General features: G+C 42.0%; 2 protein-coding genes across 2 annotated transcripts in view; both read right to left on the reverse strand.

Annotated features, from left to right (window-relative positions):
• LOC311228354 (phospholipase B1, membrane-associated-like) overlaps positions 1-15,479 on the reverse strand; it is a gene marked incomplete at both ends in the record, with an annotated part of 540,482 nt that overhangs the window by 82,596 nt on the left and 442,407 nt on the right. The window lies entirely within an intron of this gene.
• zfand3 (zinc finger, AN1-type domain 3) lies at positions 586-14,476 on the reverse strand. Its single transcript, XM_084314873.1, has 6 exons — positions 14,026-14,476; positions 11,489-11,529; positions 10,136-10,324; positions 4,927-4,992; positions 4,661-4,840; positions 586-3,745 (listed from the first exon to the last, which is right to left on the reverse strand). The coding sequence occupies exons 1-6, from the start codon at positions 14,094-14,096 to the stop codon at positions 3,591-3,593; spliced, it is 702 nt and encodes a 233-aa protein (XP_084170999.1). The 5' UTR covers positions 14,097-14,476; the 3' UTR covers positions 586-3,590.

The following is a 15,479-nucleotide window of genomic DNA, read 5'->3' on the forward strand; positions in this document are numbered from 1 at the left end:
TTTTCAGTAGGGATGCTCGATATTGGCTTTTTTACCTATACCGATATTGTCCAACTCTTAATTTCCGATACCGATATCAACCGATACCGATATGCAGAGTTCCCCCCCCCCCCAAAAATGGAATAATTTCAGGTAATTAACATTACATATCTCTTGTTGTGGAATTAACACAACATTATGCATACTTTTGACAATAAATAAAATCAGAATTTGTTCTTACTTACTTGCCTGGGTAAATAAAGGTTATAGAAATGTAATTTTTTTTTTTTTAGATATTTTCCGATATCACATTTTAATGTCGATATCGGTCGATAATATTGGACATCACTAATTTTCACATTAGTTATATTATTTTCTTTGAAACCTCAGGGACTGGACCGCCACTGGTGTGTTTTAGCTTTCAGAGTCAATCAGATAGAGGAACATAGTCATATTAGATAGGCCATTTTGGGGACTCTGTCTTAAAGTTGGGTGTAACTGGCATGTGTTTGGGTGTAACTGATGTGTTTTAGCGAACAGCCCATAGTAGGGGACACCATTCATTAAAGTATTAAAAAAGATCAACCAGGAAAAAAGAAAAATACACATCCTCTAATCCAGTTTATTCTTTCTCAGCAGAAAATGGAACACGGTAAAATTAAAAAGAAAATCGGACAGAATTATGTTTTTTTTATACATTAACTAAATATGCAACTATGCTAAGGGTGTAAGTAACTCAAACCAATATATGGTTAAATAAACATTTCTTTAGGACACCGAAAGATATTAATTTCTTCCATTTCTCATTAGCACTCAAAAATAAAAACAGGTTTCAAAATATCAAAACAAAAACAACCAGCCACAGTATCTTAAAAAAAAACTTGTTCTGTTCTCACAAGAGGGCAGGGGAGTGAAAGAAGAATGAATGAGGCGCAGAGATCAGCATAGTCGAGGAGTAGTGCGACATTAGCGGGAGAAGGAAGAGATACGGAATATAACAGTATGCTCAGCACAAAGTCCAAGGAGTTTCATTGTGTAGGTAGTTAAGAAAAGAGGAAGGTGGCGAGACAGAAAAGGTACCAAAAAAGGGGCATACCACTCAATTTACCAATTCACATTATTCCTGTGGCAAGGGAACAGGTCCAATTACTGTTTGTGAAGGAGACCAAGTGGGTGCATTTGTTAATACAACCTGACGATGGATGTCTCCCATTGTGTGAGAAAACAAAAGACCCGTTAGGGTGGAGTGAGCTGTATTAAAAACAACCACTGTGGCTAAGGGTATAAAAAAAAAAGAAGACCAAGTGTACATACAGTTGCTCAAAAAAGTATTCACCCCTCTTGAATTATTGTGTGGCTTGTTGTCACAAAAGTAATTTAAAACATATTATGCATTTTCTTTTGTCTCAGTTCTATGCAAAGTGCTCCATTTTATCAAAATGAAAAGGATGTGTTGGATTTCTTTTTAAGAGGAATCCAGTTTTCGGAAATGTTTAACTTAATTTGTATCCAAATCGCCACATATGGCAGAATTTTTTTTCCACAAATCCAAGTAATTAGATGCATTTCAGAATCAATTCCTTGAATGAAACCTAATCCATTTCAGAATGTCAAACACGACGATGTGTGTATGTCAACACTGTGCATAAAGCAACAATAATATGCCTACACAAATCATAAAACCAGTCATTTAGATATAATAATGCATTTTGATTATCTGTCACATTGGAAATAAAAAAGTATATTTTGTAGTCAAAGAGATGTTAGAATGTTGGAAGCAACCCACCTCGTGGGCCTCGAAGCTACCAGGACTGGTCCAAGTTGTCGAGGGACACGCTGGCCCGTGCGTTTCACTACAGAACACTGTAGCTGCACGCCAACATGATCTCGGGTACCGTCCCAATTCAGGTACTCAAGTAAATCGCGGCCAGCCCTAAATAAATGGCTTATAACATTATTATATTACGTAATTTGGGTATACTCCACGCTAGTGTAAACGAGGACTACCCTCAATGATCTGCCGAGGCTTAAATAAAAGGTTTGAAAAAAAAAAAATGTAGATTATAACATGCACTGATTTTGTCCTCCAGCCTGAGGATAGCAGAATGTGTCCAGAATGGCACGTAAACGCTAGTTTGGCCAAACAGTCATACTCAGCGGTACCACGTGGATTTGTCATTGTTAATGTTTTCTTAGCCAAGACTTCGTCGCGGGGGCCAACTGGCTCCCGGCCGGGAAGCGAACCGGTTGATTAAAAGAATGCTGAAGAACTGGCGCCCGAACCAGTTCCATTGTGTCACCCAGCAGATCCAGCAGAAAGCACCCACGCTTAGAAGTTGAAAACCAGAGAACCGCAAGGTCTGTATGAGTCTATAAGACATCATCAAGCTGTGAGGTGTGGAGCTGCCCCATAGACTGTGAGTGGGGGGGGGGGGGGGACTATATACTCTTTAAAAACGGTAAATAATATTTTTTGTATTACCAACTGCTTTAAATCATAATCACCCTGGATGCTCTGTTATTTCCCCACATTTTCCATGTCAGCCTCACTCTGGTGTCACAGATTAGGGGGCAGGACAAACTTCCTTCTCGTTTCAGTCTATGCGAGACTAGCAAATGGTCACCAATATAAATTAAGTTGCCCTAGTACATTGGGGGGGGGGGGGGGGCATTTAAATACTGTAATTCAGTGGCATTCCCCTTTACGAATGAAGAGCAACAGTACCACTCAAATAGGGGGGCGGGCAGAAAAATACGAGGTTTTGTCTGTATAACTCTTGTCCATTTCTTTAGCCTCTGATGCCAGATCAGCAGAGGCAGGGTTGGTTGTACCGTCCTCAAAAGACTTGTCCATCCTGGTCCAGTGGTAAAACTGATCTAATGAGGGGGGTATATGAATCAGAAGACAGGATCCTTCCACCACGCATAACCAAACACACACGTTCACACATACCCCAATAATGCCATGCATGGGTCAAACTGTTGGGTGACGGGAGGGGGACACACACACAGGGCAGGGTTAATGGCTGATATCCTGTCCTTTACTGACAACCTGAGGAGTGGTCACAGGAGGACAGGACTATTTCCTCTCGCAAAGTGAGAGAGAGAGGGGGGGGGGGGGGCAGCTGACAACCAAGGATCCAGGAAAGAGCCAGTTGAGTCGAATAGCAGTCGTTTCTTTCATAGTGAAAACGAGGTGAGAAGGAGGAAAACATGGTGAGATATTGCAGACTGTGACGCAACTAAACCGATCCTTCTTTAAAGAGTCCTTATTGAAGACTGTGTGAGTTAAGGCTGTGTGAACATGCGATACTGAAGGTGGCTCCGCAGGTACCCAGTCAACCCCCCTCCCCAGAGTGGCTTTGTGTCCAGAGTAGGGTCCAAACAATATCCTATGCAGGAATCAAGACTTAAAACAGGACTCGGGAGTGTGTCAAGCTCGGATTCAGAATTGTAGGGCAAATGCAGGCTATTATAACCATGCTCCCTTCTCCCTCCCTCCATTCACCCCCATTTCCACCCCTCATCATTTCCCTCTTGTTCCCCTGTTCCTTCTTCTTGTAAGCGCCGTTTCTTTCTCCGGATGGTTGGCGACACGCGGGGGGGGGCACTCAGGAGCACTCTTCTCCGATGCGTTGGCAGGAGCGACCCACCTTGCGGTCCAGCTTCACCATCTTGAGGACGGCCTCCTCACGGCCACGGCCCAGATGGTCAAATAGACAGTCGTGCTGCTCAGGTAGACGGTGTAACATGCAAAATACGTAGCCTAGGAGACAAAAAAAAAATAACACACGTGTTTAGGACGAGAGGATGAATAGACCTTAGGGACGGGTGGCACTTTCACATTTTCCATCCCCAGGACGATTGAACTCATGCAATATCCATATTGCAAAGACTGCAATATGGGCATATTCTTTTAACTTTGAGAAGATTGAACAGAGTCTGGCAGACAGTCAAGCCTGGCCAGTAGGCCAATATATAACAAGATTAGTCATCACTTGGGATGGGAAATGGCGTAATGCCATAGTGTCTGATGTAATGTTGAATATCTGATGTTGAATGTCCCAGGCTTTATTTTGGCCAGGTACGACAATCAAGTAATCAGCAAATATATTATTCATAGTGTTCGAGTCATTATTCCATCAAAAGATTGAGATCTACCAACAGCCCAGCTTGACCTGCATCATTTGGTAAAAACAAGATTTACATGACGTTTCTGAAACTTTATGGACACGTTACAATTCTTCATAACTTTTACCCAACTGGGAAAACACTATTTTCCTATTCCATGTCTTCTCAAGGTTTTCCATGACTGTAGGAGTCTGGAGTTGTGACATCCAATGAAAGCCAAAAGGACTGTTAAGGTTTGACTGATACATCAGTTTGCCGATATACCGGGCACTTTACCTTTATATTTGCACTCTGGTTGGATGCCAAACTTCTTTTCATTGTACTGTACTTGTGCTGTCTAATGACAATACATTTTAATCTAATCTAAATATTGGTAATATCGTCCCGTTATCATTACAATCTTTCATGGGCTCTAATGGGCTCAATTTGAATGCTAGAGCGAAAATGGTGATCTCATATGACCAGTTTCACAAATTACAAATAATCTATCCGTCCTGAAAAAAAAAGAAATAAACCACATTGGTCAAACCCTCATTCCAATGATACTGACCACAGCGGCAGGAGCCCAGTTCCTGCTGTACCAGCTCTAGTTTGGTTTGGCAGCGGTAGCAACGCCGACGGTTCTTCTGCTTGGGCCCTCCGCGGGGCTCCTCGCTCCCCGACTCCTCCTTCTCCTCCTCCTCCGTCCGTGCCCGTTTCTCTGGCGTCACCTCACTGTCTTGCCCCGAGGCTGAACGGAAACCAAGGTCACACGAGATTCAAAGTGGGACAGATCACACAAGAGGTACTTCGCAGGAACGGGAAAGTGGGCTGTACCTGATTCACGGGGCCGTTTTGTGGGTGTGCAGAGTGTGCCCTGGGCCGTTTCTGTGCATGATGCTCCTGTGGGAGGAAAGCAAACAATATTTAGATCAAGCATATTGACGGAAATGTATCACTTACAATGAACCAAACAACAAAGGTTTCAATAACAGCAGAGTAAAACAAAAAATAATATCATGTTTAAGTATTTGCATATAAGGTTTGAATAGGGCATAGGCCAACTACATTATGACATTGCCAATTGCCAAGTTCCACTAAACATTCACATGGAATAATTTATTTAAAAAAGGCATATTAAATATTATATTCCTTTTCAACAAGTTAATTAAGGTCTTGAAGGTCCCCAAAACATGTTTTTGGCTGAAAATACCACTCAGACTATGCATTCTAGCAGCCTCTATACCTCTCTGTTTCAGTCCTGTTCTCATTCTAGCAGCCTCTATACCCCTCTGTTTCAGTCCTGTTTTCATTCTAGCAGCCTCTATACCCCTCTGTTTCAGTCCTGTTCTCATTCTAGCAGCCTCTATACCCCCGTTTCAGTCCTGTTCTCATTCTAGCAGCCTCTATACCCCCGTTTCAGTCCTGTTCTCATTCTAGCAGCCTCTATACCCCTCTGTTTCAGTCCTGTTCTCATTCTAGCAGCCTCTATACCCCTCTGTTTCAGTCCTGTTCTCATTCTAGCAGCCTCTATACCCCCGTTTCAGTCCTGTTCTCATTCTAGCAGCCTCTATACCCCTCTGTTTCAGTCCTGTTCTCATTCTAGCAGCCTCTATACCTCTCTGTTTCAGTCCTGTTCTCATTCTAGCAGCCTCTATACCTCTGTTTCAGTCCGGTTCTCATTCTAGCAGCCTCTATACCCCTCTGTTTCAGTCCTGTTCTAATTCTAGCAGCCTCTATACCCCTCTGTTTCAGTCCTGTTCTAATTCTAGCAGCCTCTATACCCCTCTGTTTCAGTCCTGTTCTCATTCTAGCAGCCTCTATACCCCCGTTTCAGTCCTGTTCTCATTCTAGCAGCCTCTATACCCCTGTTTCAGTCCTGTTCTCATTCTAGCAGCCTCTATACCACTGTTTCAGTCCTGTTCTCATTCTAGCAGCCTCTATACCACTGTTTCAGTCCTGTTCTCATTCTAGCAGCCTCTATACCCCTCTGTTTCAGTCCTGTTCTCATTCTAGCAGCCTCTATACCCCTCTGTTTCAGTCCTGTTTCTGTAGTTTTAAATGCAAATGAGCTGCAACTCCCAAACTCCGTTCTCCAGAACTGCACGTGAACTCCGGTGGGCCTGGCTCACGAAATTCAGATCAAACTGTCAAACTAGGCGTTGCAGATCAAATATGAGGTAAAAGCCAGCAATTGCATGCTTTACTTGTTGCCAAAAACACAAGCAAGCCGCCATTTTATACACACACGTTTTTCACATACACGAGTCAAGAACCACGCATTGTCTGTGATCCCCACTTGAATTCGTAGGGGGAGGCAAAGCCGTTCGAAGGACTTTCTGCACTTTGTTGTTCCCGAACACAAATGGGAAAGAAAGCTTTTAGGTTTTCCGCACCTACTGCTTAGTACAATCTTTAGTCTGATCTTACATTTCAAAGCTTGGTAACCCTGAATGTATTTAAAGGCCCACTTGTTGTACTATGTTTTTTAACTGAGGGGTTGTATTTTAATGTATTTATTTGTATGTATTTTAGTGTATTGTAACCTATATTGATTCCTACTGTGTTTTAATTATTGTACTATGTTTTAATTATTGTTGTGCTCATGTCACCTGCCCCAGAGACTACAGTTGAAAATTAGCCAACTTGGCTAAACTGGCATATTTACAGTAAAATGTTCCTTAATATGCACTGTCTCTGTATTTTAAACCAATAAATACAAAAATACAAAATACTTGCATGTTGTATTTTTGTTAGGGGTGCACCGATGTATCGGTTGGGTATCGGTATCGGCCGATAAGCTCGAATGTGCCGATGGCAGTAGCCGATAAATATCCATCAATTTGTGTAGCGTCAAGACAAAAAAAAGTTCACTCGCGACCTGCACAACGCCGTATCGAAATTGACCCAGTTTTAGCGTTTTTATCAAACATTTTGTCGACCCAACCACAACCACCACGCACGTGGATATTTTAATCCATGGTTCATAACGTGCGTGTGTCATCTTAATGATGACGTCACAGCAGGTACAGGGCAGCAGGGGCCTGAGAATCACAGGCAGGTAGTGGCAGGAAGCAGAGCCTTCTTGTTATTACTAGACGAGGAATCTGTGGCTATCTGTTTCACCTAACACTAGTGCTCCGTGATCATAGCCATTTATCTCTAAAGCTAACCACCATTTGTAAAAGCCACAACCACGTTACCATATTTGTAATAATGTAAATCATTGTGTCGTTGTACATATTGTGTATATAACGTTAGTAGCTAAGTTAGCTTGCTTGCTAGCCAGCATTCCCGAAACTCCTAACATGCCCCGATTTAAAATGGTTCTCTCCTCTTTGTATACCTTTGTCCTCACAAACAAAGTATTCTGCCAGGGAATTTATGGACACGACAGTCAGTTATAAGGTGTTTGAGCTTGTAACGTTAGTTAGCTATCGTGGTAGCCCCTTTCGTGACCGAGTGCATCACAGTCATGAAAGGGGCTACTATCGTATCAACATGCCGTGACGTGTAGCTTGCTAGCCGGCATGATGCGTGCAGTGCTTTGCCCCACAGGTCTGAGAAGAGGACCTGCACATTTTACTCGTTCCCCAAACTCTTCTACATGCCCCGATTTAAAATGGTTCACGACAGTAGACATAATGCTAACGTTAGCGGGGTAACGTTAGCCAGAGCCATATAGCCAGCTTGGTACTATGACGCGGACGGGGATCAGGCATAAGGCGACAGCCTAACAGACCAATAGCGGCTCCGTACTGAACAACAGGCTGCCTAGTGGTAAATGTAGTTATTTTTTTTACGACATTAAAAACCTTTTTTTTTTTATCCACTTTTTCTCCCATTTTCTATATTTTCTCCCATCCCAATTTCGTATCATCCAATTCAACCCTCCCCTGTCACAAACGCTGTTTCTTGCCTCCCACAAGCCGGCTGCAATGTGGACTAAGTCATACATAGCACAAGTCCCCTCCGGTACTTGAGTTAACAGCAGTCGCATCTTTTCACCTGCGCAGCTCGATCTCTCAGTGGCGAGGAGTAACGCGTGGGAGGCTCACGCTGCCCCTGACACTTTCTGATTCTACTGCGCAGGCGCACAAACCGACCTGTAGGAGTCGCTGTCCACAACGCCCGATCCCCACCCATCAGTTTCCCACCCCCTAATACGGCCAATGTGTATTAGTATGAACGACCAGCTAAACTGAAAGCAATGTGGAGCGCTGGGCTCGAACAGGCGAGCCCAGCGTCTCCGCATTCGTGGCGAGCGCCTTGCCCACTACGCCCACGACATTAAAAACCTTATAACTACCTTGTTTCAACCAAAAATGCAGTTGTAGCTGGTCCATCAAAGTCTCTCCGACGATTAAACCCATTTGCGTCTTGTAAGGCGTCCATTTGGATCAAGGAAATAGCTTTCTGCACTCGTCAAACTCCATTGTAGTGGATCAGAAATAGGGGAATGTTACCTGCCGTGACGTCACGGCACTGATAGCGTCTGATAAGCTTTTTGATTGGCTCCATACATGTTATTCGTGCGTAGACATTTTAACCCTTTCTGAGTGGAATTTCCGGCGTCAAATGGAAAAAAATAAATAATGAAAATAGATACCAATGATGTAAACTACCCATAATTGAAGAGTAGGGTTTAACCTGCAAGTGGCACTTTAAGGCCATGGTGAAGCCTATTGTAACCAGGTTTTCTGTGTGCAAATGTTTTATCTAGGGCTGTCAGTTTATCGCGTTAATTAGATTAATTAATTACACAGCAAATTATCACGTTATGAAAATGTACTCAAAAAATACAATATATATATTTTTTTGTATCTTATTCATTCCATAAGAACGTAGAATACACATTTACAGACCTTTTTTTTTTTAATATGGTCCATTTGCATGTTCTTGGTATCTGATTCTAGGGACATCTATGGATGTCAGGGAATGTATTCTCAGTGTCAGAAATACTGTGTCTGTTACTAGGCTTGAGTAAATTGTAATGAACCAAATGAGAATATCAATAATTTTTTTTAATCTTTGACTGTGAATAACACCATGCTCAAATTGACCAGACCTGAAAAATCTAAGCAAATTAATAGATGGAAGATGATTAAACAGAAGGTTTTGTAGATACAGTACTGAATTCTGCCATCCGGACACATGCTATTTGAAATATGATTATAGAATATAGAATATCAGGCATAAAATGGTTATGCGATTAAAATGCGATTAATTAATTACAAATCCTAATTAGATTAATTTGTTTAATCGCCTGACAGCACTAGTTTTATCTGATCATTTTGTAATGTTAACTCTATCTGTAATGTCTGTGTTTATTTTGAAACTCTGTGTTGCTACTATTCTTGGCCAGGTCTCACTTGTAAAAGAGTTCCTGGATCTCAATGGGACAAACGTGGTTAAATAAAGGCAAAAAAATCAGAATGGTTGTCGTTCACATGTTTTCTGACCTAGGCAGTCCATAGGAATTTGGCTGGCTTGTCTCATTTGTGTTTTAGTAGGCCCATCAGAGACCCACCAGTACAAGCAGTGAAAAAAGTGAGTTTTTCACAATATGTGACCTTTAAAAAGAGCCAGGCAGACTACATCGGCATGTAATGAAAGTTATCTGGGCCAGACAGAATGGTGTGGTGCCAACACCAGGGAACTGAACCACTGCACCGCCCCTGAGATACACATAGCAGCACGCTACCATAGCCCAGCAAGAGCTGTAGCATTAAGACTGTAATCCAATCTTAAAGCCTTCTCAATCTATGCGGTAGATTGTACACTACTGTATGTGGGGTTGCATCCTACGAAAAAGGGAGAGGCTCAGCACCACATCTGTTTATTTACAGAAAATGCATGCGGTTTGAGATGAATAATTAAAGAATTGAGATCAAGGACAAAGTCATGTTCAAAGTACTTGGTCTTGAGCCTAAATTTCATTTGAAAATCCCAAGTGACAAATGGTTACTTGGGATGGTGGAAAGGCTATTAAATTACTTCCTAAAAAAATGGCACAGTATTAAGATGTGAAGTCATGATCGCTTACCTTCCTGTGTGCTCGTAGGAAACGTGGGGAGAGGGTCTTCAGTTGACGGCTGCTCAGAGCTAGGGGGAGGTGATGATAGTGACTGGCTACCGCTACTCGTCTCGCTACTGAAGACAGGTGATTGGCTAGTCCCAGTGGTTGGGATAGGCTTGGAGGTGCAGTCTTCATCTGGCTGCTTTTCTTGGATGTCTAAGTTTTAAGAAAGTTTGGAGGCAGAGGTAGAAATAGGACAGCAAGGGATAAAGTTAAGAGCGAGAAAGAATTGTGACGACACCATTTACCAGCCTGATCCTACATGATCTTCACATCCACCCTCTTTCACAAAGTCTTAAGTGCTTCAGACCTTTTCTTCCATCCTGAAGTCTACGGGGCCGGAGGTATCTCCTCCACGCACAACCCATTTCTACAGTCTCTGTACTCTTGTGTATTGAATCTATTCCAAACACTGCTGCTGTGTCTGCGATGCTAGACTCGGGGAGGTGTGCCAGGTTCACTGGTTTCCATGACCACCACCAGAGTTCCAGCACAACCCATCACAGGCTTTGATTGAAGATACTATCCTTGCAAACATGCTCTAATGTGTGTGATTTTCTTAATAACTTTAATATAAATAAGTTGTTAGAAATAACGCAGAAGTAAAATCCATGAGACTCATTTGGAGCAGGTCCAGTAGAACCTTGTGATGCAAAACAAAATGATTTGGCTTCCTGTACAGCCAATGGATAACTGATAAAGATGATTCTTTTTGCCATTTGTTTTTCTTGTAATCCATCCAGGCGTCCCATTTGTCCATTCAGTCTTTATAATGTTAAAAAGGCCAGTTCACCCCAAATAAAAAAAAATTAAATAAACATATTCCCCCTTACCCAGAGTATCCATCCAGATAGTTTTAGCGGGTATCTGCCGTAGAGATATCTGCCATCACTCCCAATACAATGGAGCTGAATGGCACTCAGCTTGTGGCGCTCAAAGCTTAATTTTTTTTTTAGAAAAACTCAACTTTACCGAACTACAGTACACCCCCATAATAGTGTACTTTGGTAGAAAATAGTTCCTACATGAAACTGCTCACAACAAGGTCTGGATTATCTTGAGTAACCGGGTCATGAGTTTTTCAAATATATTTTTTGGCGCTGTCAAGTCGAGTGCCATTCAGCTCCATTGTATTGGAGTGATGGCAGAGATCTATATGGCAGATATCTCCAAAACTAGGCAATTCACACCAAAACACTCCAGGTAAGAAGAAAAATGTATTCGATAATTTATTTTGGGAGAACTGTCCCCTTTAACCGTTGGTTGTTATGTCTTTTGTGATAAAAAAAAATAAGAGGCTTCCAGTGATTGAAGACTTACCGGCAAAACATTTGGAGCAGAGGTTCATAGTTTTACTGGACCTGAGGAGAAAGCAACATAGTAAAAAAAATAAAATAATATAAAAAAAAACTCCTTGAGAAACTGGAAGGAGAGAATGCATCAGGAGACCAAGCAAATCCGCTCTATTGACAAGTTCAAGTTCAAGTTCCCTTTATTGACTAAGTTTCCATAGTCACACGGCGGCCATTTTGCTCTCATGCCATGCTCAGGGTGGGGTTCCTCTTCACCCTGTTCCCACAGGTGGGGAAAGGAATCCCAACCTGAGCATGACATAAGAGCAAAAATTGGCCACCGTGTGAATACGGTCATGAGCTAAGTGCAATCTGCCCCTTTCTATTTTGTTAGAAAAATTGTCACCAACAACAATGATTCTTGTTAAACCTTCTCATAATATTTCATCCTGCTGACCCATTTATTTTTTTGTAGCAAAGCTGCCAGGCCTCCGAGGTTGCTATAGCTACCGGGGAGTGAGAGAGGAAACAAGTGGATGGCTGGGTGACAGATGACAGAAAGTCATGCTGGAGAAGGCCGGGGGAAGCCAAACACAAGTGGGGGGCGGTGTTAAAAAGTAGCTTAAAGGAAGGAGCATATGGTAGTAATAAAAACAAGATTATTTCACCACAAGGGATGAGTAACAAGGCACTGTTATCTCTCTTATCTCTTGCTGTGAAGTTGGGGGCGCTGAATGGAATAGGCAGCTAGATCAAGTCATGGCTACCAGTCAGTCAGATGATCACAGTGCTTATTTAAGTGTAATTTGGTTAACACTTTGGTTAACATTTGTCTTTTACCAGTATTATGCCACATCTGATGACCGTCCTGAGCCCAAATAATCTATGAGGAGTCCGTGTCCTGGCTCAATACTACGCTACAAACACGTTATACAACCAACTAGCATAGTGAATTAATATCAACTTGCATCGCTTTACAAAGCAAACTCATCTTAGCCCATCAACCACAAATATGTTCTCCTGCTTTACTCAATGACTTCACGTTTCCACATGTAGGTTGGTCACTCTCGTTCTGGATCTCTCTTCCACACTCACTTTAATAGGAGGACACAATACATTATGCTGTGAGCTCTGTCAATACCGGAGAGGCTGGAACTCCATAGGGTATTCATACCATTGTGCTTGCAGGAGGTATGTGTCCAATGCAGGTGGACAGGTCTACATTTTCAGGTTTAAATTGGGTAAACTAATTGCAGGATTTTTAGAGTGGTCTAGGCCAGTCTCTCAAAATAGAAAAAATCCTCGGGGACCAGCAGATTCTTGTCTTTAGGCAAGTAATGGCATCGCCACCTAAGAGTCAGCTCAGAAACCATGCTTATGTCAAACTAATAACAGATGATAGCTCTGTACCTCTTGTATATAACTAGATAACTAGCCCTAGAACCTCGCAGCAACTGCCCAAGAAGCATAGAGTTTTGTAGGCCTTCTTATGCTGGCCCAATGAAACGTTCAACCTAAAATGTTGGCCAAATTATTATGTTGGTTAAATATACAAATAGGCTAGGCCAGTCAGATAATGAATTAGCCCTAGACTCATATATCAAACAGTCTTCCATGGGCTATTTGCTATAGATCTAATTTCACCAGGGGTTATTTACAAGAGCCCAGCAAATGTCCACCAAATTGTCCTTTAACTAGCATAATAGTGCACAGCTGTATACAGTTTAAGGCATTCCAATCATACCCACATAGGATTGGGCATTCCCATTCACAGCTCAATAGCCAGAGAGGAATACTAAAAAAAATACTTTGCACGGGTTGGCAGGAGAATAGTGGATTATAGCCAGAAGCCTCCGGCCAGGTGTTATTCTAAGGCAGGGCCATAAACACTGTCATTTATGTCACCTGACATTGACAGGTGTGACAGTGGCCTGGTTTTTCTAGGCTATAACACCGAATTGAAATATAAAACTACGAAAGACTGTAGAGTCAGAGTATACATTTCAGAGATTATTTGCTTGTCAAATGTAGTTAGACATCAGTGAATCACATCCGGTGTTCCGGTGTGTGTAAAATACATTTAGTAGTCGACAAGAAATAATGTATCAGATTTGCATAATGACATAAAAGTAGGTAAAACTTGGGAGACCAAACGGAATTCGGTTCATTGATACAGAATGAGAATAAACGGTGTAATCGTGTACTTATTTCGACGCGATCAAAGGGTATAGGGCACATTTAAAAAGGGAACCTGCTGACAATAAATCATTCTAGCTAACTTGTTTACGTCATCTCCTGAACTGCAAATTTTAGGAAAATAAGATACCACATGAGCCATAAATATATCAAAGAGTAAATCGGAATTGTTCCTCGACTGGTTTAGCAGAAACATTATGGGGGAAACTCGTTGGTTTTCAAGCTAAACGGTGTTATTAACTTCCCAACCCCCACCCGGCCTGCAGCACAACACAACAACAATGGGTTTGGACTCACCCTTTAGCACATTACACCCACTTAACGCTACCTTTTCGATTCATATTCTCAACACAAAAGGTAACATCTTACCCCCAGAACCCACAGGAACATCGAGGTGGTAAACTCGGCGGTTTACTGCGTTGTTCACTAGTGTCTCCCATGACTCCGATCAGATGATATCGATACGCGAGAGGCTGGGATGTGAGTCAGGGGCCTTGTGTCGCTCAATGGATCTCCAGCAGGACTCAAGTTAAAAATATCCTCTTCGTTTAAACTCAAAGTAGAAAAAATAAACGAAGAAAATAAAAGGGCTGAGAACTTTATATGGCTTTGCCGTCACGCACGACAAGAAGAACCCGAATGATCCACAAACAGCTCAGTTTGGAATAATTGATCACTCAGTGTCCCACTCGACTCGATCAGCTGTACTTGGACGCTCCCACTATAGCAAACTGGAAGGGGTGTCCAAACACTTATCCGATCGGGGAACCATCGAATATTAGCGCACCAGCCACTGACGAGACACCGAAATGAATTTGAGGGAGTCTTATTGTGTACGGCGTTCGATGAAATCAAAATCAATGCGCTGTGTCGTACATTTCCTTCGTAAATAACGTTCCGCTTCCCTATTTAGGGCCACCTCATTCACACGTCGCCTGTAGCTACAAAGTATGTGGGACCGGAAACGCGTCACTATACAAACAAAAAATGTCAATATTTCCAAATAAAATAAATGTAAATGTGTCGAAAAAATTAAGAAAAGCAGTTTCTCATCGTCGGATGCAGAATTCTAATCCTTTAATCATTCAGTCTTGAAGGCAGAATTTTTGCTGGCTGCTACAACACGCTTTATCCGCTCAGAACTCTTAACACTTTGGATGCCACTGGTGAACATGGTAAAACATGGTTGAATGCCAGCACCCACTTCAATGATAGCATTGTGAACGCATAATCTATGTCTTAAATTATGGCTATGTGTCTAATCTGCCCGTCGCTTATCAATGACTTGTTTGCAGTCAACATTGTCGAAACGGATTGTTTTTTTTAATCGGTTCATTTCCGTTTTATAGCATTTTGAAAAGCCCTCGTTTTCTTGAAAGTTTCAGGAAAATAATAAAGATTCCGTGATCAACAGCATTTACTGGAATATTCTGGAATACACAAAAACGTTGTAATTTTTCGGCCTATTTATGAATCGTTTTCAAATAAACGCTAGATTATCGATAGTATATGTGTACTTATGCACGCCAGAGAAGAGCTGAAAAATCTATTCTCTCATTTCCTGATCAACACACACACACACACACATAGGGCAAACGCTGATATCTCTGTGAAAACAGATCAGATTGGTAAAATAGATTCCTTACCTCAGATCAGATGTTCTCCAAAAATATTATTCCAATTCCTGATCGCCATTCCAAATATCGATCGCATTTATTGATTCAGCGCTGGATACTGTAAATATGTATTCCACACTGTTTTCCGGCTCTGCAATCACTTCGGATAGCTTGCCGGATAAGTAAAATGAGGAAACTGGATTCCCC

This window comes from Notolepis coatsorum (assembly GCF_963971535.1).
Source record: "Notolepis coatsorum genome assembly, chromosome: 5".
Classification (NCBI taxonomy): domain Eukaryota; kingdom Metazoa; phylum Chordata; class Actinopteri; order Aulopiformes; family Paralepididae; genus Notolepis; species Notolepis coatsorum.

Excerpts from the sequence above, each read along its gene's own strand:
- zfand3 (XM_084314873.1), bottom strand. The coding sequence starts at position 14,096 with ATGGGAGACACTAGTGAACAACGCAGTAAACCGCCGAGTTTACCACCT. Across the intron at positions 4,993-10,135 it reads TCCTACGAGCACACAGGAAG|GAGCATCATGCACAGAAACG; the intron begins GTAAGCGATCAT and ends TTCCTCCCACAG. Across the intron at positions 4,841-4,926 it reads AAAACGGCCCCGTGAATCAG|CCTCGGGGCAAGACAGTGAG; the intron begins GTACAGCCCACT and ends GTTTCCGTTCAG.